General features: G+C 36.9%; 1 protein-coding gene across 6 annotated transcripts in view; it reads left to right on the forward strand.

Annotated features, from left to right (window-relative positions):
* The window catches only part of RNF17 (ring finger protein 17), a 136,301-nt gene that overhangs the window by 20,530 nt on the left and 90,150 nt on the right, over window positions 1–25,621 (forward strand). For 3 of the 6 annotated variants that reach the window (XM_058437755.1, XM_058437756.1, XM_058437758.1), the window contains 9 exons: window positions 3,075–3,166; window positions 6,562–6,670; window positions 7,940–8,020; window positions 10,132–10,232; window positions 18,432–18,603; window positions 19,795–19,871; window positions 20,145–20,219; window positions 23,485–23,792; window positions 24,622–24,699. In XM_058437755.1, coding sequence (XP_058293738.1) covers window positions 3,075–3,166; window positions 6,562–6,670; window positions 7,940–8,020; window positions 10,132–10,232; window positions 18,432–18,603; window positions 19,795–19,871; window positions 20,145–20,219; window positions 23,485–23,792; window positions 24,622–24,699 — 1,093 coding nt within the window. Of the gene's footprint in view, window positions 1–3,074; window positions 3,167–6,561; window positions 6,671–7,939; window positions 8,021–10,131; window positions 10,233–10,341; window positions 10,394–18,431; window positions 18,604–19,794; window positions 19,872–20,144; window positions 20,220–23,484; window positions 23,793–24,621; window positions 24,700–25,621 lie in introns of those variants that run through there. The other 3 variants (XM_058437757.1, XM_058437759.1, XM_058437760.1) reach the window with 3 other exon arrangements.

The raw sequence follows: 25,621 nt of genomic DNA on the forward strand, positions 1-25,621 counted from the left end.
ATCTTCAATACTTACATTTTTTAAAAAAAGTATATGTTGGCTGAGCTCACGCCTGTAATCCCAGCACTTTGGGAGGCTGAGGTGGGTGGATCACATGAAGTTGGGAGTCGAGACCAGCCTGACCAACATGGAGAAACCCCATCTCTACTAAAAATACCAAATTAGCCAGGCATGGTGGCGCAGGCCTGTAATCGCAGATACTCGGGAGGCTGAGGCAGGAGAATCACTTGAACCCAGGAGGCGGAGGTTGCAGTGAGCCGAGATCGCACTATTGCACTCCAGCCTGGGCAACAAGAGTGAAACTACATCTGAAGAAAAAGGGTGGGGGGTATATGTTTAATTATTTTATATGTTATGTGATGTAAGGTCCAGGTATACCTTTATTCTTCAGAATGATTGGCTGATTTTGTCATACTTTTTATTGAGTAATCCTTCTTCCATTTAATTGAAATCCCACTTGTATTCTATATTAAGTTCTCATAGAGAGTTGGGTCTGTTTCAAGGCTTTGTTCTACTGATTATTATGCCAGCACGTAGTGTTTTAATTATTACAGTAGCGTTATAATCATTAATTGGTGGAATAAATTTATGCTGAATTCTATGTTAAAGTTTTTGTAGTTCTTGTACAATATATTTTTCCATACGTATTTTAGAATTGTATTTCATATTAGATGATGTTAGGACATTCAGTCTTTGTCTCCAGGAACCTGGTTTGATTCTCCATTTTTTTTTTTTTTGTTGTTCTTGTTTTATGACCTCTAGCCAAGTGCGATTTTTTAAAAAGTTTTCTTTACTTAGAGCTTATAGTTTTCTTGTTAAATTTTCCTAAATAACTTAAATCAGCAGGAAGGTAAACATTAAAAAGTGGGCAAAGGACATGAACAGACACTTTTTTTTTTTCTTTTGAGACAGAGTTTCGCTCTGTCACCCAGGCTAGAGTGCAGTGGTGCCATCTCAGCTCACTGCAAGCTCCGCCTCCCAGGTTCACACCATTCTCCTGCCTCAGCCTCTCGAGTAGCTGGGACTACAGGCGCCCACCTCCACGCCCGGCTAATTTTTTGTATTTTTAGTAGAGACGGGGTTTCACCATGTTAGGCAGGATGGTCTCGATCTCCTGACCTCATGATCCGCCCGCCTCGGCCTCCCAAAAGTTCTGGGATTACAGTCATGAGCCACCACTCCCGGTCGTGAACAGATACTTCCTAAAAAACATACAACCAGCCAACAAACATGAAAAAATGCTCACATCACTTATCAGAGAAATGCAAATTAAAACCCACAGTGAGATACCATCTCACACCAGAATGTCTATTATTAAAAAGTCAAAAACTAACAGATGTTGTCAAGGTTGTGGAGAAAAGAGAATGCTTATAGACTGTTGGTGGGAATGCAAATCAGGCCCTGTGGAAAGCAGTTTGGCGATTTCTCAAAGAACTAATAATAAAACAACCATTTGACTCAGCACTTCCATTACTGGGTGTATACCCAAAGGAAAATAAATTATTCTACCAAAAAGATACCTGTACTCATGTGGTTATCACAGTATCATTCACAATAGCAAATACATGGAATCAACCTATGCGTCCCATCATTGGTGGATTGAATAAAGAAAATGTTGTACATATACACCACAGAATACTATGCAGGCATTAAAAAGAATGAAATAATGTCGATTGCAGCAACATGGATGCAGCTGAAGGCCATTATCCTAAACAAATTAATGCAGAAACACAAAACCAAGTACCACATTTTCACTTCAACTGGGAGCTAAACATTGGCCACACATGGACATAAACATGGAAGCAATAGACACTGGGGACTGCTAGAGAGAGGAAGGGAGGCAAGGGCAGAAAAACTTTCCGTTGGGTTCTGTGCTCACTGTTTGGGTCATGGGATCAACAGAAGCCCAGACCTCAGCATCATGCCCTACACCCTTGCCACAAACCTGTACACGTACCCCTTGAATCTAAAATTTTAAAGAAAAAGATAATTTCAGTTTCATATCCTGGCTTATCCTTTAATTGAGCGAAGTTAGAGGACATACTTCAGCTTTACTTCAATTTCCTTTTCTTTCTTTTTTGTATTGTATTGTGAGGTTTCAATGAGATAGTTTGCCAAGTTTATAGGACCTAGGCACCCAGGGAATGATGTTGCATTTCCTTCTGCCTTCTTCATTTTTCTTTCAGGTATCAGTTCATGATCTGAGTGGCTTTTAAAATATGTGGAAAAAAATCAGAGACCACAGGACCTCAAATAAATGAACATAGGAAAACTGTTCTCAGAAAAAAGTCAACCATCAACTATCCAACTTTCTTCTAACTGCATTTTACTTGAACACTGTCTTGAGCAGGGATTTTTCTTCATCTAGTGTCTGTGGGCCACAGTGGACTTTAGGAATTCTATTGAACCACATGATTTAAAAAAGTTTTTAAATTAAATATTTTAGAGTTTTGAACATACATTACTAATTTTTTTTTTACTTTTTTTGAAACAGTCTGGCTCTTTCACCCAGGCTGGAGTGCAGTGGTGCAATCTTGGCTCACTGCAACCTCCGTGCCCCACCCCGCCAGGTTCAAGCGATTCTCCTGCCTCAGCCTCCAGAGTAGCTGGGATTACAGGCGCCCACCACCATGCCTGGCTAATTTTTGTATTTTTAGTAGAGACGAGGTTTTGCCACGTTGGCCAGGCTGGTGTTGAACTCCTGACCTCAGGTGATCCACCCACCTCGGCCTCCCAAAGTGCTAGGATTACGGGCGTGAGCCCTCATGCCTGGCCTAACATTTTTGAAGTAAAATTGAAAGTATTGCTAGTATTCCTTTACAGTTATGGTAGAATGAAGTATTTTGGTTAACTAAAAATTAATAGTTGCCAAATTCCTGATTGCTTCCAAAAATTAAAATGGGTCAAAACCTCATATAAGCATGGTTTTCTCCTTGATTTACAGGGGATTTCAGGATCTTTAAGGTTATCATTAACTTTATGAATGGCACACTTAAATAGTTGTTTAGGTTCTGGATAAACATAATTTATTGGATGACTTTCTTTGTTTTTTTAAACCCTTATTTTGTCCTAAGGTTGCTACAGCCGTAAATACTAGACAACACTACTACCCAATGGCTGGATATGTTAAAGAAGACTCCGTAATGGAAAAACTGCAGCCTAAGACGTATGTTCCATGTGTACTTATTTGAGTATTTAAAGTCAATGTCTTACTGAAATAGTTTTAGAATTATTGAAAAAGTGTCATTCTTAAGTCTGCATTTCTAACCTACTGTTTATGGAATGCTCTTTAAGTTCATGCTTCATCTTAGCTGTCAGTGGAATGGAGACTTCAGCTCTTTAAAGAAGCAGCATTTGTTTGTCCTTATTTAAAGAAAGAAAGAATGTTAAGGATTACCACATCAAGAAAGGCTGAGAGTACACTGGCTAAAGTTACTCGTGCTGGATGGAAGGAAGTTATAGAGAAAAAAAAGTAACTTAGTTCTCTCTTGATTCTTTTTAAAAATTATTAAAATTCTAAGTTTTTTTAAAGACAGGGTCTCACTCTGTCACCCAGGCTTGAGTGCAGTGGTTTTGATCATGGCTCACTGCAGCCTCATACTCCTGGTCTCAAGCTAGCCTCTCACCTCAGCCTCTGGAGTATCTAGGACTACAGGCATGCACCACCATGCACAGCTAATTTTTAAATTTTTTTGTAGACGTGGAGTCTCATTGTGTTGCCCAAGCTGGTCTCAAACTCCTGGCTTTAAGTGATCCTTCTGCCTCAGCCTCTCAAAGTGCCGGAATTACAGCCGTGAGCCACTGCACCCAGCTTCTCTTGATTCTTAAAAGTAGCGCAACTATAGTACAATGGAAGACTTTGTGAAGAGTTGGTTTGAGAAGTGATTTATAAAAGGAAAAATAATGCCTTTGGGGTTCTTTTATTCATTTTTCCATTCTTGTATAAGACTTTACACATGTATGCATTAATAGATTCTCTTTTTGAATTAGTAATATTTCTTTAAATACACCCAGCCAGAGATGAGTACCTATGTTACTGATTATTTCACTTAATTACTAATGCTTCTGTATGTCTTTTCCTGCTAGTCTGTAAGCCCCTTTAAGGGAATGGACCACATTTTATTCCCCTTTATATCTCTGGTTTGGGACACAGAGTAAACATGTACTGTTTATTACAGTACATGTTTGATTTTTGCAGCTTTTTAAGTGTTAAAGGATCTTCTGATCAGTTTCCTGGAACTGTACTCAGATGGTAATTTGTATATAACTAAACTTTTTAAAGCATATTTAATATGGTAAGTAGACTATGCAAGAAATAAAAAATAGGATTCTTTCAAGGAAAAATCTCATGTGGAACTTTCCAATTTTGTTAGTGGCACCAAGTATTTATAAAGCACTCTAGTTCCTTCTATTGCATTCATTTTACCTCTTGCAGATTCTGACTTCCATAGTATCTCCTGTGTCCATAACCTATCTTCATTTCTACTGCCTTATTTAATTCTCATGTTCTTTTGTGTAGCTCCTTGTCAGACTCTTCCTTAATGCTATAGTTGTTCATTAAGTATTCAATTAAAACTCAAAATTATTCAGTCTAGAATTCCTGGCACTTCACATTACCACTGTAGCTTCTCTTTCCAGACCTAAATGAGTACTTAGAAAAAAACAAAAGAATGGTTGTAGCCATTTTCTTGGGTAGTAAAACCACTGAGCTAAAGTCTGACAGCTGGTTGTTCACAGAACCAGAATGTAAACCTAGGTTTATTGAATACCAGTACTGCTCCCAACTCCTATACCACTGGTCACTTCCTCCATAAGATCTGTGTAGAGTTATTAGAATAAATCTTTTAGAATCATTCTGGCTCATCGTGAGTCCCCATGGAGTAGCCATTTTTATCAAATTTAGGGCTCCCAAATTTGAACACCTACATGAATTAAGCAGATAACTTACTGGGTGAGGTCAACTGAGTTTAAACAATGAGTGGTGAGGATTGCGGTAGATGACGAGGGCTCACCCCCTCAGAAGGAGGCAGTTCCTACTCAGCTGTAGCCAATTATTATTATGTGTTAAGACCAACCCAATGTTGCCACATCTTTTTTTTCTCAAGACGAACTCAAGATCTGTACTTCTGTGTGAAATTTTCTGACACATGATGCCAGTCAAACCAGGTTGTACTCTTATCTATATATGTATAATGTCTGTTAGAGTTGCAAAGTGAAATTTTACTTTCAGAGGTATATGAATCCATCTTAACCAGAAAGTACCCAAATTTGTTCCAAATAACCATTTTAAAGATTAAATTTGTGTCAATTATATTTATTTTAGAAACTGCTATTCTCTAAGGTACAGTTTGGTTTTAAAATGGTTGTATATTTTTAAGTTATAGTAATCCTTGACTCATTTACTGATTTGTCTTTGATATTTTGAAACAGGAATTCAATAATGGAATCCTCAGGGCTAATGCACTCATGTTTTTAAGAACATGAATATTCACTTTTCAAAGAATAGAATGTTTACAAATTATTTGGTGTAGTATTTTTTCTCTGTAACATTTAAACATTCATAGTTTCCTTCATAAGCTATAAGCTGATGATTAACTCAGCAAACACTAGTTACTGTGTGCTAGCCAATATGGTGATATAAAGATAAAAATAGCTGGGCATGATGGCTCATGCCTTTAATTCCAGCACTTTGGGAGGCTGAGGTGGGAGGATCACTTGAGCCCAGGAGTTTGAGACCAGCCTGGGCAACACAGTGAGACCCAATCTCTAAAACAGATAAATTAATAAATAAAACTCTGGCTTCTATAGACTAGAGAATGCAACTAACTTTTTCTTTGCAATTAACTTGCTTAGTTAAATTCATTACCTTTTTTTAATTCTCCAGACTTGTTAAGTACCTTCTTTTTAATAGCTGGCATTTGTATATATAAACACTTACTTAATTGATGAGCTTATCACATTTCATTATCAACATCTGTACCAAAAAAATACCACGTAAGCACCATTAATTAAGAAATTAAAACACAATATATACTTTAAGCCATAATTTTTGGAATTTTTTTTAATTAAATTTGTATGAAAGCATATTTCCTCATGGTTTTTCTCTTCCCACTTATGGTTAATTGATAATTCACTGTACATGTTCTTATAAGTCATATGAATTATTTTTTATGGTAAAATCTGAATAGAAGATTAAAACCATTACATTGATCGATGAGGTAATTTGGTATTTAAAATAATGTACGTGGGCCAGGCACAGTGGTTCACACCTGTAATCCCAGCACTTTGGGAGGCCGAGGTGGGTGGATCACTTGAGCTTAGGATTTTGAGACCAGCCTGGGCGCATTTTGAAATCTCATCTCTACAAAAAATACAAAAATTAGCCGAGTGTGGTGGCACATGCCTATGGTCCCAGCTACTTGGGAGGCTGAGGTGGGATGATCGCTGGAGCCTGGGAAGTCGAGGCTGCCATGAGCCATGATGGTGCCACTGCACTCTGGCCTGGGTGACAGAGAAGGATCCTGTCTCAAAAAATAAAATAATATACTTGATACTTTTCAGGATAAAGAATTGTTCTCAGGACTTTAAGAAGACTGATCAGCTAACTACTGGTTTAGAACGTTCAGCCTCCACACACAGGACTGTTTTGAACTCATCAGCTGTAATGTTGGTATGAAACATGTTGGTCATGAAGTACGATGAAGGCAAACGTTTGACTTTGTCTCTAGTAGCTCAACTTTCTTCTCCTATAATTATAGATTCTTTTGGAAGTTTATACGTAACAGAAGTAAACCCACCCTCCCACTTGAATATCTTTTGTTCTATGCTTAGACAGTTCTCTTTTCTTCCAAGGCAGCCTATTCTACCTTTGACTGACTCTGTTTCAAAGTTCTTGATATTTACCTGTGTGTAGCTTCTTCCCTTTGAAACTAGTTATTAGATCCAGGTTCTGTGAAACATGTGAAGCACAAGTTTTTAAATTTTAAATGTGATTTTTCACTTATTTTAATGGCAACCAAAAGGCCTAACTACGTTTGTTGTTGTTAATGTTATTGCCGAAGATTGAGTTTTACCTTTTATTTACTCCTGATAACTTTAAATAATGTATTAAGGTTAGAAATAGAACAAACTCCAAAATGATGTTGAGTGAAGTATTAAGTTTTTGTGTTAAGATCATTAATGGAGGCCAGGCACAGCGGCTCATGCCTGTAATCCCAGCACTTTGGGAGACCAAGACGGGTAGATCACTTGAGGCCAGGAATTCAAGACCAGCCTGGCCGACATGGGCGAAACCCCATCTCTACTAAAAAGTACAAAAATTAGCTGGATGTGGTGCTGTGGTGGCACACACCTGTAATTCCAGTTACTTGCAAGGCTGAGGCATGAGAATCGCTTGAACCTGGGAGGTAGAAGTTGCAGTGAGCTGAGATAGCATCACTGCACTCCAGCCTGTGCGACAGTGAGACTCTGTCTCAAAAAAAAAAAAAAAAGAAAAAGAAAAAAAATTATTAATGGGCTGGGGAAGGGGAGAAAGCACTTAATCTTGCTGACTTTTCCTTCTAGTATAAATCTTAATGGAGTCAAATTATAATCTTTTTTTCCTTAAGAACTATAATTTTTATATGTATACATGTATTGCCATGATAAATTGTTCACGGTAGTTTTAAGTTGAAAAGATAATTACAGGGCATTATCCCATTTAAAAAAAATATCTTTATGAAAAAAATCTGGAATGGTCTAACTAGAGCTCTAAAATATGAATGGTTTTTATCTCCAGGTTAGCAGGATTGAATGTTATTTTTGTTGCTTGCTTTCACTTTTCTGTAGTGAGTCTATGTTGCTTTTGTAACCAAAATGGTAGCCTGAATTTTTTGCAACTATAATATATATATCTAGGCATCTGTTTTTATATTCGTATGTGATTCCTCTCCCTTCTTAGGTCACTAATACTGCAGAAGAAATTGATGAAGCATTGAATACAGCACACCATAATTTTGAACAATTAAGCATTGCTGGAAAAGTAAGCACTTTGCAGGATTAAATTCTATCATGAAGTGAAGCATGTCCTCTTTAAGTGTGTACATTTGGAGATGTTACCACTGAGGTTAGAGCTTAGCACTGAGTTATTAAGCATGATAATCTAAAAAAGAATAGAAAACTTTTCCCATGGCCTGCCAAGATTGGTCTTGTAACATTGTTGTGCTAGGAACTTAATAAAATTCCAGCGTTGATAAGGAACCATGACTTCTACTTGCTGTGAGCTGAATTTTGTCTCAGAAGCATTGCAGATTATCTTTTCAACATTTGCTCATTGTTTGGCTGTATCTCCCTTAGTGAGTCTCTTTCTCTCTTCCTACTCCACCTTCCAAAAGAGACTCTCATTTGGTGACACAAAACAAGTTCTTCAGCACCTAGCAACAAAATTTACAATTAAGGAGTTCAAAAGGTTATAGCTGATTATGTTGTGGCTGCTTTTTTGCATAGGAGGACAGGACATTTTTGATTGGCTAAGGGTCACTATCAAAACTCATTTCTCAAGAAGAGTGAGAAATACGATAAAAGTAATAAGATAGAGTTATGAGAGAAAAAAACAACATTGAGAGAAAAGGGGAAAAAATAATGTCACCTGTGATAAGCAATAATTAATACCAGATATAGTGGAGAAGAGCAAATCAGTGGTAAATTAACTGGAGGTTAGGACTTCAGTATCTGAATTTGGGATAGTGGGGACACAGTCCAACTAAAAACAGAGTGTTCTCTAGCCCTCAGTATTCATGTCCTTCTCAATGCAAGATATATTCACCCCATCCTGACATCCCCAAAAGTTTAACCCATTCCAGCATCAATTGTAAGTACAAAAATCTCACCTTCTGGGCAGGCTTACTTGGTCATGCCTGTGACCCCAGCACTTTGGGAGGCCAAGGCAGGTGGATCACTTTAGGTCAGGAGTTTAAAACCAGCCTTATCAACATGGCTAAACCCCATCTCTATTAAAAATTCAAAAATTAGCTGGGTATGGTGGCACCCACCTGTAGTTCCAGCTGCTGGGGAGGCTGAGGCATGAGAATCGCTTGAACCCGGGTGATGGAGGTTGCAGTGAGCCAAGATTGTGCCACTGTACTTTAGCCTGTTTGATGGAGTAAAACTCCGTCTCCAAAAAAAAAAAAAAAAATTTAAAAATTAATAAAAATTAAAATCTCACCTTCTAAGTTAGGTATGGGTGAAGACTCGATATACGATTCATCCTAGGGCAAAATTCATTTCCACTATGAGCCTGTGAAACGAGACAAGAACTTACTTGCTTCTAAAATACGTTGGTGAAACAGGAATAAGATAGACATTCCACATTCCCATTCTGAATTGGAAGAATCAGAAGGAAAGAAGGGATCATGGATCTAAGCAACAGTACTTAAAACTTCAAAAATACTAAGATTGTGTAATACTTAACATTTTAATTCAAGTATGGTTTCTAAGGTTTTTTTTTTTTTTTTTTAAATCCAGGGGGTTCTATCAAAGAGAAATTCAGCTACTTAAAATGACTTCTTTCCTGTAATGATGAAAAGGAATAAGAAAAAAACTTAGTACACTCATCAGTGGATTTTTTTTAGGTCTTGTTGCCGTGTTATCAGTAGAAAATGCCAGTAAGGCCAGGTGTGGTGGCTCACAGCTGTAATCCCAGTGCTTTGGGAGGCCAAGGCAGGAGGATCACTTGAGGCTAGGAGTTTGAGACCAGCGGGGCAACATAATGAGACCTTGTTCCTCCCCCCTGCCAAAAAAAAAATTAGTTGGACATGGGGCTATGTGCCTGTAGTCATTGCTACTCAGGAGGCCAAGGCAGGAGGATCCCTTGAGCCCAGGGGTTCAAGGTTACAGTGAGCTATGCTCAGCCTACTGCACTCCACCCTGGGTAACCAAGTGAGACCCTGTCTCAGTAAAACAAACAAAAAGATACGGTCTTGCTCACAAATAGTAAAACTTAAAGTTGAACCTTGTGACTTATTCTATTTATATTATTATCTCATTACCTCGTGTTATTTTGAAGAGTCTAGAAAGTACCTTTTACTTTCAAAATTCTACAACTTCTACAAAATAAAAATTCCCAAATTAAGTTTTTGTCTTGTTTTTTTCCAGGCACTTGAACACATGCAGAAGCAAACGATAGAGGAGAGAGAAAGAGTTATAGAAGTTGTGGAGAAACAGTTTGACCAACTTTTGGCTTTTTTTGATTCCAGGTAGTAACTTAAAAATATGGACTCAATGAAACTGAAGTTTCTAACACTAACTTGTCATTGTATTCCTTTGTTTAGAATGAAGTAATGGGTAACTTAAACAAGTTTGGAAGTTGGTAGTCCCTACAGACTGATCTTTAGAACTTCAAAATGAAAAATAATGTGTAAGCTTTTAAAAATTTTGGCTATTTACCTTCTGGTGCTGAAGCTAATGGTGGTTGGTTTGAGACAGGGTCTTGCTCTGTTGCCCCGGCTGGGGTGCAATGGTGTGATAATAGCTCACTGCAGCCTCAAACTCCTGGGCTGAAGTGATCCTCCCACCTCAGCCTTCAAAGTAGCTGGAACTACAGGCCCACACCACCACATCCAGCTAATTTTGTGTTTTTTTTTGTTTTCCAAGACAAGGGTCTCACTACATTGTCCATGCTGTTCCCAAACTGCTGGCCTCAAGAGATCATCCTGCCTCAGCCTCCTAAAGTGCTGGGATTACAGGTGTGCATAACCGTGCCCAGCTGAAGCTGTTAACTGTTAAAGCAAACAAGCTTGAGCCAGGTGTGGTGACTTACACCTATAGGACTACATGGTGATCATCCTGTCTAAGCTCACTTTTGGAGGCTGAGATGGGAGGATCTTTGAGCTCAGGAGTTTGAGACCAGTCTGGGCAACACAGTGAGACTCCATCTGTACAAAAAAAAAAAAAAAAATCAACCAGGCATTGTGCACATTTCTGTAGTCCCAGCTACATGGGAAGCTGAGGTGGCAGGATTGCTTGAGCCCAAAGGATCAAGGCTGCAGTGAGTGGGGATCGTGGCGATACACTCCAGCCTGAATGACAAAGCAAAAAAGTAAATAAGCTTCTTAAAGCAGTTAGCACAGAAAAAGATTTTCCTAACCTAAATTATGTTGTGGAATTCCATATACTTGGGAAAATACATAATTTTTTATACATAGTTCTGTCATTTAGTCATGTGTTTTTTTGCAACAGAGCAGAAGCCTAATAGGTATTGCTAAATACCTTAAACTATTATATATTCATCACCTATTTAGAAAGCCATTTGACTTATATTATCTTTGCTCACATGACGGAAGTACAACAGATATTCCCTCCATTACGCATTTCAAGAAACAAGCTCTTAAAAATTGTAACATGGTCAAGGTAATATATTTAGTAATGCCACTTGTCCATTTGACTCTTAAATCAGTGCTTTTAAAAAAATTTCCTGGCCGGGTGCAGTGGCTCATACCTGTAATCCCAGCACTTTGGGAGGTCGAGGTGGGCAGATCACCTGAGGTATGAAGTTGGAGACCAGCCCCTGCTCAACATGGCGAAACCCTGTCTCTACTAAAAATACAAAAAATTAGCTGGGCGTGGTGGCGGGCACCTGTAATCCCAGCTACGGCAGGAGGCAGGAGAATTGCTTGAACTCGGGAGGCAAAGGTTGCAGTGAGCCAAGATTGCACCACTGCACTCCAGCCTGGGCGACAAGAATGAAACTCCATCTCAAAAACAAACAAAAATTCCAAAGGATGCCTAGAACATAGGCTGAATCTGTGAATGAATTTGTTTATACTCTATTCTCCATGTTGGTGCAATCTCACATTTGGTCTTTATAACATTCAAGTAATAGGTCATGTGCATGAGTTTATTTTGTTATAGCAGTCAAATACACAGTACACAAATTACCTTTTAACCATGTTTTTTTTTTTTTTTTCTTGGAAAGGTAATTGTATTTTTTTCCTTTTAAGTGTTCTTAAGCATACAGTTTAGTGGTATGTGATAATTCTGTTTAACTTTTTTTTTTTTTTTTTTTGAGACAGAATCTCACTCTGTCACCCAGGCTAGAGTGCAGTGACGCAATCTCGGCTTACTGCAACCTCTGCCTCCCAGGTTCAGGGGATTCTTCTGCCTCAGCCTCCCTAGTAGCTGGGACTACAGGCATGTGCCACCACACTGGCTAATTTTTTGTATTTTCAGTAGAGACGGGGTTTTACCTTGTTAGCCAGGATAGTCTGGATCTCCTGACCTTGTGATCCACCTGCCTCGGCCTCCCAAAGTGCTGGGATTATAGACGTGAGCCACCGCACCCGGCCTTTTTTTTTTTTTTTTTTTTTTTCCTTAATACAGATTCTAGCTCTGTCACCCAGGCTGGAGTACAGTGGTGCAACCTTAGACTCCCAGGCTCAAGAGATCCTCCCACCTTAGACTCCAGGGTACCTGGGACTAAAGGCACATACCACCACACCTGTCTAATTTTTGATTTTTTTTAGAAATGAGGTCTTGCTATGTTGCCAGGACTGGTCTCAAACTCTTGGGCTCAAGCCATCCTCCCACCTCAGCCTTCCAAATCACTGGGATTATAGGCGTCAACCACTGTGCCTTGCCTGTGTTTAACTTTTTAAGGAACTGCCAAACTGATTTCCACAGTGGTTGTATATACCATTTTACTTTCCCACCAGCAATACACGAGGGTTGTAATTTCTGTACACCCTTACCAACACTTATTTTTTGTTGTTTTCTTTTTTCATGGTAGCCGTTCTAATGAGTGTGAAATGGAATATCATTATGGCCTGGTTTGTATTTTCCTAATGACTGGTAATGTGCATCGTTTCATGTGCTTATCAGCCATTTGTATGTCTTTGATGAAGTATTCATTCAAGTTCTTTGCTCATTTTTGAATTGGATCATTTACTTTGTTGCTATTGGGTTGTAGTAATTCTTTGTATATTTTGGATATTAAATTTTTGTCTATATGACTTACAGATATTTTCTCCCATTTGTAAGTTGTCTTTTCACTCTCTCGATAATGTCCTTTGATCCACAAAAGTTTTTAATTTTATGAAGTACAGTTTATTGTTTCTTTTGTTGCTTGTGCTTTTGGTGTCATATTCAAGATATCACTGCCAAATCTAACATCATGATGCCTTTTCCCTATGTTTTCTTTTAAGAGTTTTATATTTCTTACATTTAGATCTTTGATCTATCTTTAGTTAATTTTTGTATGTGGTATAAGGTGAGGATCCAACTTCATCCTTTTGAATTGGATATCCAGTTTTCCCAGCACTATTTGTTGAAAAGATTGTCCTTTCCCCCACTGAATGTCCTTGGCACCCGTGTCAAAAATGAGCTCACCATATATGTGAAAGATCATTTCTGGGATTTCTGTTTTATTCCGTTCTGTATGTCTTTCCTTATGCTAGTACCATGCTGTTTTGATTACTGTTGTTTTGTAGTAAGTTTTAAAATCAGAATGTGTGAGTCCTACAACTTTGTTGCTTTTCAAGATTGTTTCTCAGGGTCTCTTAAGATTTCATAGGACTTTTAGGATGGACTTTTCAATTTTCACAAAAAAATGTCATTGAGATTTTGTTAGGGATTGCATTGAATTATAGATCACTTTGTGCAGTATTGACATATTAACAATATTAAGTGTTCCAATCTATGCACATGGGATGTCTTCTCATTTATTTGTGTCTTAATTTCTTTCAGCAATTTCATATACAAGTCTTTCACCTCCTTTGTTTATTCTTAAGTATTGTCTTTCTTTTGATGCTATTGTAAAAGGGATTATTTCCTTAATTTTCTTTTGGGATTATTCATTGTTACTGTGTAGAAACACACCTTATTTTTATATGTTGATTTTTGTGTCCTACTTTTTTGCTGAATGCATTTATTAGCTTTAGTATTATTTTATGGCATCTTTAGGGTTTTCTACATGTATGATCATGTCATCTGCAAATAAAATATTTTACTTCCTACAAAAAGATGATTTTACTTCTTCCTTTCCAATTCGAATACCTTATTTCTTTTTCTTGTCTAATTGCTTTGGCTAGAACTTTCATTACTGTGTTGCACAGAAGTAGCAAAAGCAGGTATGTCTTGTTCCTAATGTTATAAGAAAAGCTTTTGGCCGGGCGCGGTGGCTCACGCCTGTAATCCCAGCACTTTGGGAGGCCAAGGTGGGTGGATCACGAGGTCAGGAGATCGAGACCACGGTGAAACCCTGTCTCTACTAAAAATACAAAAAAAATTAGCCAGGCGAGGTGGCGGGCACCTGTAGTCCCAGCTACTCGGGAGGCTGAGGCAGGAGAATGGCGTGAACCCAGGAGGCAAAGGTTGCAGTGAGCTGGGATCGTGCCACTGCACTCCAGCCTGGGCTACAGAGCAAGACTCCAAAAAAAAAAAAAAGCTTTCAGTCTCCACCATTGAGTATCATGTTCACTATGGGTTTTTCCATATAGGGTCTTTATTATAGTGAGGTAGTCATCTTCTAGTTTGAGTGGTTTTATCATGAAAGTGTTGAATTATATCAGGTCCTTTTTCTGCATCAATTGAGACAACCACTTGGGTTTTTTGCTTTTTTCTGTTAATGTGGTGTGTTACATCAATCACATGTTAATGTTTGTATGTTGAACTATTCTTGCTTTCCAGGAATAAATCCCACTTGGTCATGGCGTATAATTCTCTTACTATGCTGTTGAATTTGGTTTGCTAGTTCGTCTGAGGGCTTTCTATCAATAGTTATAAATGATACTGGTCTACAGTTTTCTTTGGTGTCTTTGTGTGGTTTTGATATTGGTAGTTTTGGCCTCATAGAATGAGTTAGGGAACATTTCTGCCCTTTAAGTATTTTGGAAGAGTTTGAGGAGGATTGGTATTGATTATTACATGTTTGGTTCAATTTACCAGTAAAGCTATCTGGTCCAAGGCTAAACTTTGTTGGGAGGTTTTTCGATTACTCATTCTATCTCCTTAGTCATAAGTCTGTACAGACTTCTTAATACTTTTATGAGTCAGTTGTGATAGGTTATGTGTTCCTGGAAATTTGTCTGTTTCACCTAGGTTATATAATTTGTGTACAGTTGTTCATAATAGCCTTTTAATCCTTTTTATTTGTGTAAAATTGATAGTAATGTACCCAATTTATTTCTGATAATAGTGATTTGATTCTTTTTTCTTTTTTTTTTTTTTTGAGATGGAGTCTGGCTCTGTCGCCCAGGCTGGAGTGCAGTGGCACGACCTCGGCTCACCAGAACCTCTGTCTCCCGGGTTCAAGTGATTCTCCTGCCTCAGCCTCCTGAGTAGCTGGGACTATAGGCACCTGCCACCCGCCCAGCTAATTTTTTTTGTATTTTTTGTAGAGACAGAGTTTCACCATGTTAGCCAGGATGGTCTCAATCTCCTGACCTTGTGATCCGTCTGCCTCGGCCTCCCAAAGTGCTGGGATTACAGGCGTGAGCCATCATGCCTGGCCTGATTCTCTTTTCTTAGTGTAACTATAGGTTTAATTCTAATCTTGAAGACAAACTTTTGCTTTCATTTTTCTTTGTTGTGTATTTATCTCTTCTCTCCTCTTTATTTCCTTCCTTCTGCTTTGAGTTTAGTTTGGTCTTTTTCTAGTTACTTATGGTATATAGTTAGGTTGTTCATTTGCAAGCTCCTTTTTAAATATATTTACAGCTATAAATTTCCCTCAGCATTGCTTTCACTGCATCCCGTAAATTTTGTGTTCTTGCTTCATTTGCCCCAGATAATTTCCTAATGTCCCTTGTGATTTATTCTTTGACCCATTGGGATTTAGGAGTATATTGTTTAATTTTTACATGTTTATGAATCTTCCGGGGGTTTTTTCCTGTTATTTCTAGGTCATTCCATTGTAGTCAGAAAAGATACCTTGTAGGATTTCAATCTTTAAGTTTATTAAGACTTACTAATAAATGTTAGTGAACATTAAACATTAGTCAGCATGGTCTTAACATATGTTCTGTGTCAAAATGTTACACGTACACTTGAGGAAAATGTTTATCCTCATGTTGTTGGGTATAGTGTTCTAAATATGTCTGTTGGGTCCAGTCAATCTATAGTGTTGTCCAAGTAATTTGTTGCTTTATTGATTCTGCACTGGTTGTTTTATCCATTATTGAAAGGGAGATATTGAAGTCTCTAATGATTATTGTAGATATGTCTATTTTTCCCTTTAATTCTGCAAGTGTTTGCTGTATATGTTTTGGGGTTCTAATGTTGGTACATATATGCTTATAATTGTTACATTAAAGTCTATTTTGCCTAAAATTAGTAGAGCCACCCCAGCTTTTTAAATTATCAGCGTGTATTATCTTTTTCCATCCTTTCATTTTCAACCTCTATATGTCTTTAGACCTAAAGTGAAATTTTTGTGGCAGCATATAGTTGGGTCACATTTTTCATATTTGTGCCTTTGGATTAGAGAGTTTAATTTTTTTATACTTAAAATACTGATAAGGAAGGATTTTTGCCATTTTCTGTATGTTTTATGGCTTATTTGTTGTTGCTTATTTCCTCCATTACTGCCTTTGTGTTTACTTGATTTTTTTCTTTTGTAGTCACAAATTTTGATTCCTTTCTCATTTCTTTTTGTGCATAGTCTGTAAATAGTTTTTGTGGTTACCCATAAGGGTTACATATAACATCCTGAAGTTATAACAATCTGTTTTGAGTAGACAGCTTAACTTTAGTTGCATGTAAAACCTCTACTGCTTTACGAATCTGCCCCCCTTTATTTTTTTGATGTCACAAATTACATTCCTCTATATTGTGTACCCATTAAGATAGATTGATATTTTACGTATTTGTCCTTTAAATTCTGTAGAAAATAAAAAGTAGAATTATAAATGAAAATTACACTAATATTGGTTTTTATGTTTGCCCATGTATTTACCTTTACCAGAGATATTTTTAGCATTGTATGGCTTTGAGTTACTGCATAGCCTTCTTTCACATTAACGTGAAGGACTTTCATTAGCATTTCTTATAGGGAAAGTCTACTGATAATGAACTCCCTCAGCTTTTGTTTATCTGGGGATATTTTAATTTCTCCTTCACTTTCGAAGAATACTTTGACAGCTTTTTTTTCTTTTGGTGCTGTAAATATACATTGCCTTCGGGCCTCCAAGGTTTCTGCTGAGAAATTCGCAGATAATGTTATTGAGGATCCCTTGTACTTGACAAATTGCATTTTTCTTGCTGCTTTCAGGATTCTCTTTGTCCTTCAGCAGTTGGAGTTCCTTGAGCTCTTAGATTTATAGATTCATGTCTCATTAAGTTTTGGAAGGTTTTTTGCCATTATTTCTTCAAATAATTTCTGTCTCTTTGTCTCTCTCTTCTCCTGTGATTCCTATAATGCATACATTAGTCTGCTTAATGGTGACCTACAAGTACCTTAGACTCTATTCACTTCTCTTCATTGTTGTTTTTATTTTTTTCAGGCGTCATTATTTTAATTGTCCTATATTCAAGTTGGCTCATTCTTTCTTTCTGCCTGTCCAAATCTGCAGTAGAACCTTTGGTGGATTTTTAAAATTACAATTACTGTATTTTTCAATACAATCTATAGAATTTCTATTTGGCTATTTTATATAATTTCTCTATGTTGATATTATCATTTTGTCCCCTAGATCATTTTTCTGATTATTCTCTAGTTCTTTGTCCATGTTTTCCTTTAGCTCTTTAAGCATATTTAACACAGTTGTTTTAAGCCTATTGAGTCCAACGCCTGTACTTCTTTGAGAACTGTTTTTACCATTCTGTTTTCTTCCTTCGAATGGGTCATGTTTTTCTGTTCCTTTGTGTGCCTTGTGGTATTTTTGTTGAAATTGGGCATTTGAGAAAATAGCTACCTTCCCCTGTCTTTGCAGACTGGCTCTTAATGTAACAGTCCTTCACTGAGTGGTTGTGTGTGCCCTGAACCTTGAGATCAGCCTGAGGTCAGGTTTAAGATCTTCTCAGATGTTTTCTGAGCATGCATCTTGCCTGGGCCTCAGTGTGGCTTTTTCAGTTCTCCTGTATATACAACTGCTTTTATATGCCTTAATGTCCTAAAGAGTCTGAGCTCAGATTCTCCTCCAGGCCTTAGATGGTCTATTGTATGTCTCTACTTATAATCTCCTGCCTTCCACAAAATTTGCTTTTCTCTAATTATGTATACATAGCTTTTAATTATAATACATTTCAGTTCAATTTAATGCCTCATTTACCATGTTATATATTAATTTTATCAACAAGTAAAAGTACCCTTTCAGATATAGTTCAGTTACTGTTTGCCTCATTTAACCATATTATGTAAAATATCAACTACTGAACTTACTCTTCAAGATACTATAGATCTTCTACTTTTTCTATAAATATTTATGAAATACTGCAAAATAACTTTGGAATCTTAAATGAAGGAAACAGAACCTGTGTGAAGAATTTGCAAGAACTACTGATGATTATCTATCAAATTTAATAAAGGCTAAAAGCTACATTGAAGAGAAAAAAAATAATTTGAATGCAGCTATGAACATAGCAAGAGCATTACAATTATCACCTTCTCTAAGAACATACTGTGACCTGAATCAGGTAATTTAATAGTTCACAATGTGAGTTATTTCTGTGGTAGCTTATTTTACATGCTTTGGAATATATTTAAGACAAGAATTTGTTTTTCAGATTATCCTAACCTATATTATTATTTAGAATTCTAAATTGATGACAATATAGGTTAGGATAATCTAAGTTATAATAAGATAATGTTTGAAATTTATGACCAACATTGTAAAATTTATATGACCTTTTGTTATTTTTGACCAGTTAGGGAAATAGTGCAATTAAGTCTTTGTAACACTTGATCTGAGAGCAAGTAAGGTGACATTGAGGTGAAAGTTTAGGTTTCTAAGACACCTGATTAAAAAAATGAGGACAAATAAGGGTAGCAAACTGAATAGGACTCTATTGTGTTCACGTAAACAATTTAGGTATGGCTGCCAACTCTTAACGTTAAAATTTAATTCAAAATCCTAGTCAAGTTTTTCTCTTCCCATTCCCTTCCAAATTGTGCAAGTCAAGAGACAGCTTCAGCCATCTCCTATCATCTAATCATGTGCCTAAGGGGCAGAATTGGGCAAAAAAAAAAAAAAAGTTTCTTATACTTTGACAGCACGAGATTAATCACAGATCTTTGCTGACTTCTGCCTCACTCCCTAAGGGTATAGATCTTGCTTTAGTCATCTTTGAATCTTCAGGATCTCACTTCCTGTGGATAATCAGATGTATAGAAGAGAAGCCATTAGTTTACCTGCCTCCAAAGTCTCTAACGTTAAATGAAAGGAGAATTTGCCATGACCCTACTTGGCTAGGTGTCCCAGGCTTTAGTTCTAAAACAATAATAGTTGTTTCCTGTGTATTACACGTGTGACACTAGGTGATGAAAAAAGTGATGAAATTTGGTCTTTATCCTAGTTAATCTAGCTAAGAAAACAGGGCAAAAAGGGAGAAAACTCTTGAAGATAGCAACACAGTTGCAAAATGAATCTGATCGAGTTTTCTCTGATCATGTAGCTCTATCCTATTTCTTAGTGTCTATTGTTACCTTTTATACATATCTCCAAAAGTCATAAACACTTATTTGTATCCTTTTGAGTGCCCCAAATTGAGCCTGAATGCATTAATTAATGAAATACCTAAAAGATACAATTTTCTTTCTAAAATCTTACTGTTCAGCAATATTTGTGACAAGATTCACACGAATGATTTTTTTTTTTTTAATTCTAGATTATCCGGACTTTGCAGTTAACTTCAGATAGTGAATTAGCACAAGTTAGTTCTCCACAACTAAGGTACCCTCCCAGGTGAGTAAGTCGTAGTTCAGGAGACCATAACAAGTATAAAGATGTGCTAGAACTTAAATGTATTAAAATAGCAAGTAATAATAAATTGAAATTTTGGGTCACAAATGTTTACCAAGTTAGCAACCAAATTAAGATAAGTATAATTTGTGCTAACTTAGAAAGTTATTTAAATGTTTCCTTTTCAATTCATTAATGTCAGCAACTGATTTTTGTTTAGAGAACATGATACATTTGTATTAGAACGTTTATGTATATGTTAATATTTTATTATAGGTTGAGTGTGAATTGCAGTGAGATCATCTGTATGTTCAACAATATGGGAAAGATTGAATTTGGGGACTCAACAAAGTAAGTATTTATAAGCATGGTAACACGCCATAAGTGTCTGACAGTACCTACATTATCTAAGAGACAGAAGAATTGATGTTTAGTGTAATTCAGAAGCTGAAAAATAAAGGGCAAAATAGTTTATATAGTTAAATTCTACGTATAATGTTTTTTAAAAGGCCTAGAAGGGATCAATATTCAGCAACATACATGTCGAAGTTATCCTTGAGATTGATTCAGTCAGCAAGCATTGAACACTGCTAGGCACTAACAAACACCCTAGATATTGAGATAAATGTCCGAGAAATTACGATAAGTAGAGGAAGAAGGACATGTAAACAATAAAATGCATAATTGCAAGGGTAATGTATGCAGAATTTACTTGAGGTGCAAAGCAAGGGAATGATCAGTTCTTCCTGGGGTAACAGGAGTTGGAAAGATATTTTCTTTTCCCTTATCTATTAAAATTAAGTAGCAAGTAGAAAGGAGGAGAAAAAGGAAGTATGCATCTTATAGGCAGTGAATATATGGGCAGTGAAATAGCATGCTAGGTTCAGGGAATGGTGTATATAATTCCATTCTCTGTGTCCCCAAGGATACATAGATGCTAAGTCCTAAAGACTTTGTATGCTGTCTGATGATGTTTGAACCTTATAATCCATGCTGTCCAGTATGGTAGCCACTAATCACATGTAGCTATTTAAATTTAAACATAAATTAATTAAAACTAAATAGAATTAAAATCCAGTTCCTCAGTTTCATTAGCCCACATTTCAAGTGCTCAGTAGCCACATGTTGTTAGTGACTACCTGTCTTATTCTATTTGTACTGCTATAACAAAGTTTAAAAAGAACAGATGTTATTTATTCTTCTGTAATTCATAAAGAACAGGTGTTTATTTGCAGTTCTGGCGGCTGAGAAGCCCAAGATCATAATGCTGGAAGATTTGGCTTCTGGTGAGGGCCCTGATCTCTGCTTTAAGATAGCACTTTGAATGCTGTGTCCTCACATGGCAGAAAGCATGGAAGAGCATAAAAGGGACAAATAACTATCTTCACACGGTGGAAGAGCAGAAGAGCAAAAAAGGGCGTAAGCTAGTTCCCTCCAGACTTGTTGTAACGCACAAATCCATTCTTGAGGGCAGAGCCCTCATTACTTGATCATTAATTTCCCCAAAGGCCCCACCTCTTAATATCACCACAATGGAAATTAAGTTTCGACATGAATTTTGAAACATTTAGACCAAAGCACTGCTATATTAGACAATGCGGCATATTTCCATTATCACCAAAAGTTCTGTTGTACAGTATAGTTCTCGGGAGTAGAAAGCCACTAAAAGGTTTTAAGCATGAAAGTAAAAATGATTAGATTACATTTTTTAGGGATAATTTTGGTGGCCATTTGGGGGATTATTTGGGGTAAGAGGATGACAGTGAAGGCTGAAGGATCACTTAGGCCATCATATCAGTAGATTCAGCAACCCATGAGAACTAAAACTTAACTAATAGCACTGGGTAGGGATTGAGAATAGATATGACAAATGCAAAATAGGGAAAATTAATAAAACTCAGTAATGCTTGAATGTGAGGCATGAGGGAAGCATCATCAATGGTTTGTTAAGCTTTGGTGACTAAGTTGATGGATTGTGGTATTATTCATCAAGATTAGGAATACAGGAAGAAAAGTAAGTTAGGAGGGGGAAGATAGTATGTTGAGTACTTACTGTTTAGCAACTTCTGGAGAGAAATGTGTACAGCTTAATTGGATATGAATGCTGAAACTTAAGAGATCTTGGTCTTGATTCTGGGTTTAGGAGTATTCAGAATATAGATGTAGAAACCACCAAAAAAGAAATAAGTTCGTTCGTTGTAGGTGGATTGTCTCCAATGGAAATGGTCCCCCGAGAAAAGCAACACATTTGTTACCTTAGGGAACAATTAGTCTGGCTCACAGTACTACCGTTTCAGAAGCACATAGGATGATGTGTACTCTAAGCCAGGTAAATTCATATAAGCCAAGGTCACAAAACTGATGTGTAGTCAAAATGCCAGTTTGTTAACTTAATGGATAAATATAATTGTAAACAGGGACTAGAACTGAGGAGCTAACTTGTCAGAAGTTACTTTTTTGGTAATCTTTTTTGAATAAAGGGAATAAAATTAATCAAATAGGTTAACGGAATTAGGCTAAGGTAGCTGATTAGATTCCTCTCCATCAGAGGGAAGACCTTGCCAGAGGAAGTAGAATACCAGTCCTTCGGCTCAGTCATCTTTCTCCATGCTTGGGGGAGCCCTGCCCCATATTTACTGCTGTGACTTGACTTTATGCTTACATGGATAATCAACAACCTTTGCAATCAATATGTTCTTTTTGACATTTTCACAACTTGAATATGGTTACTATCAGCATTTCTAAGACACTAAAAACTATTCTGCCTCTTTAAGAATCTGTACTGATCTTCTACTTTAAATTTAACTCTGAGAGCTGCCTTTTAAATTTTTTCCTAGTTTTTAGGGAAAGTATTACTATAACCTGCATGTACTGATTACAAATGGTAGTTAAACCATGGGTTTGCACAGTAAAAGCAGGTATTCAAACAGGTCAAGGACAGTACCCTGGAAGGATACTAAAATTTAAAGCAGGGAAAGGGTAATCTGTAAAAAAAAAAAAAAATTGAGAAGGAGCAGACAGAAGTTGAAGGAGAACAGAAGTGGTATTGTACAAGTCAAAGCAGAGGTTTATGACACTGGAGCTGATTAATAATGTTGCATGTCTCAGGTCTAATAAGAATTGTTATGAAAAGAGACATTTAGATTGAAAGGTCATGTACATATATATGACTCTCAGGTGTTTGAACTTCAACATATATCAATTTTGCTTAGTTAAATGTATGTCCTCCGTTGGAAGAGGCAGATAAACATGTATCATTGCTAAGTCCAGTTGGCTTTGTTGGTCATTATTTCCACAGTGACTTCTTAAACAGTGATCTGTGAAGCTAAATCCATCATGGAATAACTAAAATATAAACTTCATGAAACCCAATCTTATCTCATTGTAAAATTTCTATACTTGTAGATTTGATAGCCTAAAAACTGTCTGGATATGTGGAGAAAATAGAAAAATATGAAGTAGAATGGATAAATAACTGGCAGTGGGTTAGTGGCTATTGAATAATTATGCCCAAAAGATTCAGATGAATGGCCATGGTGGGAGTTTCTAGTGACTTATTCATGGTTGTACCATATACCTCTGTATTCATAGCTTATATCTCTATATTTTTAAACAGATGTTATCCCCAAGAAAATGAAATTAGACAGAATGTTCAAAAGAAATATAATAACAAAAAGGGACTTTCTTGTTACGATACATACCCACCACTAGAAAAGAAAAAGGTTGACATGTCTGTCCTAACCAGTGAAGCACCACCACCTCCTTTGCAACCTGAGACAAATGATATACATTTAGAAGCAAAAAACTTCCAGCCACAGAAAGACGTTGTTGCAACAGCATCCCCTAAAACCATTGCTGTGTTACCTCAGATGGGATCTAGCCCTGATGTGATAATTGAAGAAATTATTGAAGACAACATGGAAAGTAAGTAAAAATGTAAAAGCAGGGGGGGAAGGATCTTGTATCTGTAATTAGACACAGTTGGTACCTTTTTCGTCCATGCATTTAACAGAAATATAATTGCTGTTATAATCTTACTCCTCATTATGAGTTAAAACCTGTTCATTCCATGCCCCTACTCTCATATTTTCCAGAGTTAGGATAATTTTTATTTTTAATGCAGTAATATAGCTAACCTCTGAGGTATAAATTAATATCTGGTTTAATTAGGGTATTTTGAGATTTTTTAGTGTTCTCACATATAAGCCTTGTGTAAAAGATATAAATAAATGAGAGAGATGTGATCTGTGGACATAGTTTTATTACTTTCTTTGAATTAAGAACATCTTCTCTTCAATCTTTTTTGTGAGATTTAATATAAACTATCATGATTATAATGTTATTTATTTTAGAACATTTAAATATATCACAGTTGTATTTGATTAGATTTCCAGTGTCAGTATTCTTTCCATTAATATGGAGTGAGATACTACAGTATGTAGTTTTATACTAATAGTCTCCTTTAAGACCATTTTTCAAGATCAGCTTTTATTTTCCCCCACCCATTGTCTATTTTATTAATTGACTCTCCAGAATTACATTTTAAAAAAGGACGCACTTCTTTCCACTGTATTATCACTGATGTCTCAATTACTTAAGATACCTGTAATAACTTTATTCACTGATACAAGGGGTGTTGCCATTCCAGTGTTTTGCCAATTTCAGTACAGCTTTTTAAAAACTAGCATGTCATTGTTAACATAGTTAGTACAAGTTGTCTTTATTTCTTATTTTGATGAAACATGTGGCACAGATGATCCTGGGGAGACACCTAGATATCCAAAAAAGCCTCTTCAGAAAAACTCATCTGTTCCTTTTGGATCAAAAGCAGGTACTGTAACAACTGTCTGAGCTTGATGTAGTGGAGTTTACTGTATGTATAGTAAGTAACTCTTACCTAGTGTGAGGTAGTAAGTAAAGTGAATTTCACTGATAACTAAAACATATTACTTTCTAATGTTAAAAGTTTTAATTCTGGGGCCAGACACCATGGCTCACACCTGTAATCCCAGCACTTTGGGAGGCCGAGGTGGGTGGATGATTTGAGCTCAGGAGTTCGAAACCAGCCTGGGCAACATGGTGAAACCCTGTCTCTACAAAAAATACAAAAACGTAAGTGGGTGTGGTGGTGCGCAACTGTGGTCTCAGCTATTCAGGAGGCTGAGGTGGGAGGATCACTTGAGCCTGGGAGGCGGAGGTAGCAATGAGCTGAGATCCCACCACTGCACTACACCCTGGGTAACAGTGAGACCTCATCTCAAATGAATGAATGAATGTTTTGACTCTGACAGAAATATTCCCCCCAATAAAAAAAAATTTTTTTGAGACAGAGTCTTACTCTGTTGCCCAGGCTGGAATGCAGTGGCGCGATCCTGGCTCACTGCAACCTCCTCAGGCTCAAATGATTCTCGTGCCTCAACCTCCAGAGTAGCTGGGATTATAGGCATGTGCCACAATGCTCAGCTAATTTTTGTATTTTTAGTAGAGATGAGGTTTCACAATGTCGGCTAGGCTGGTCTCAAAACTCCTGTCCTCAAGCGACCCTCCCCCCTTGGCCTCCCAAAGTGCTGGGATTATAGGCGTGAGCCATCGTGCGAAGCCAGGAATATTTCCAAAATTTATACTTCTCTCAGATGTCACCCCTGTTGTATGTGTTTATCTTTTTACCCCTCCCTAAATATGGGCATTATTCTTTATATTTTCTATTGAATAGTTAAAATGATCCATTTGTTCAGCTTCTGTAATCTATCTAT

The sequence above is a fragment of the Hylobates moloch genome, unplaced genomic scaffold (genome assembly GCF_009828535.3).
Source record: "Hylobates moloch isolate HMO894 unplaced genomic scaffold, HMol_V3 SCAFFOLD_4, whole genome shotgun sequence".
NCBI classification, from domain to species: Eukaryota; Metazoa; Chordata; class Mammalia; order Primates; family Hylobatidae; genus Hylobates; species Hylobates moloch.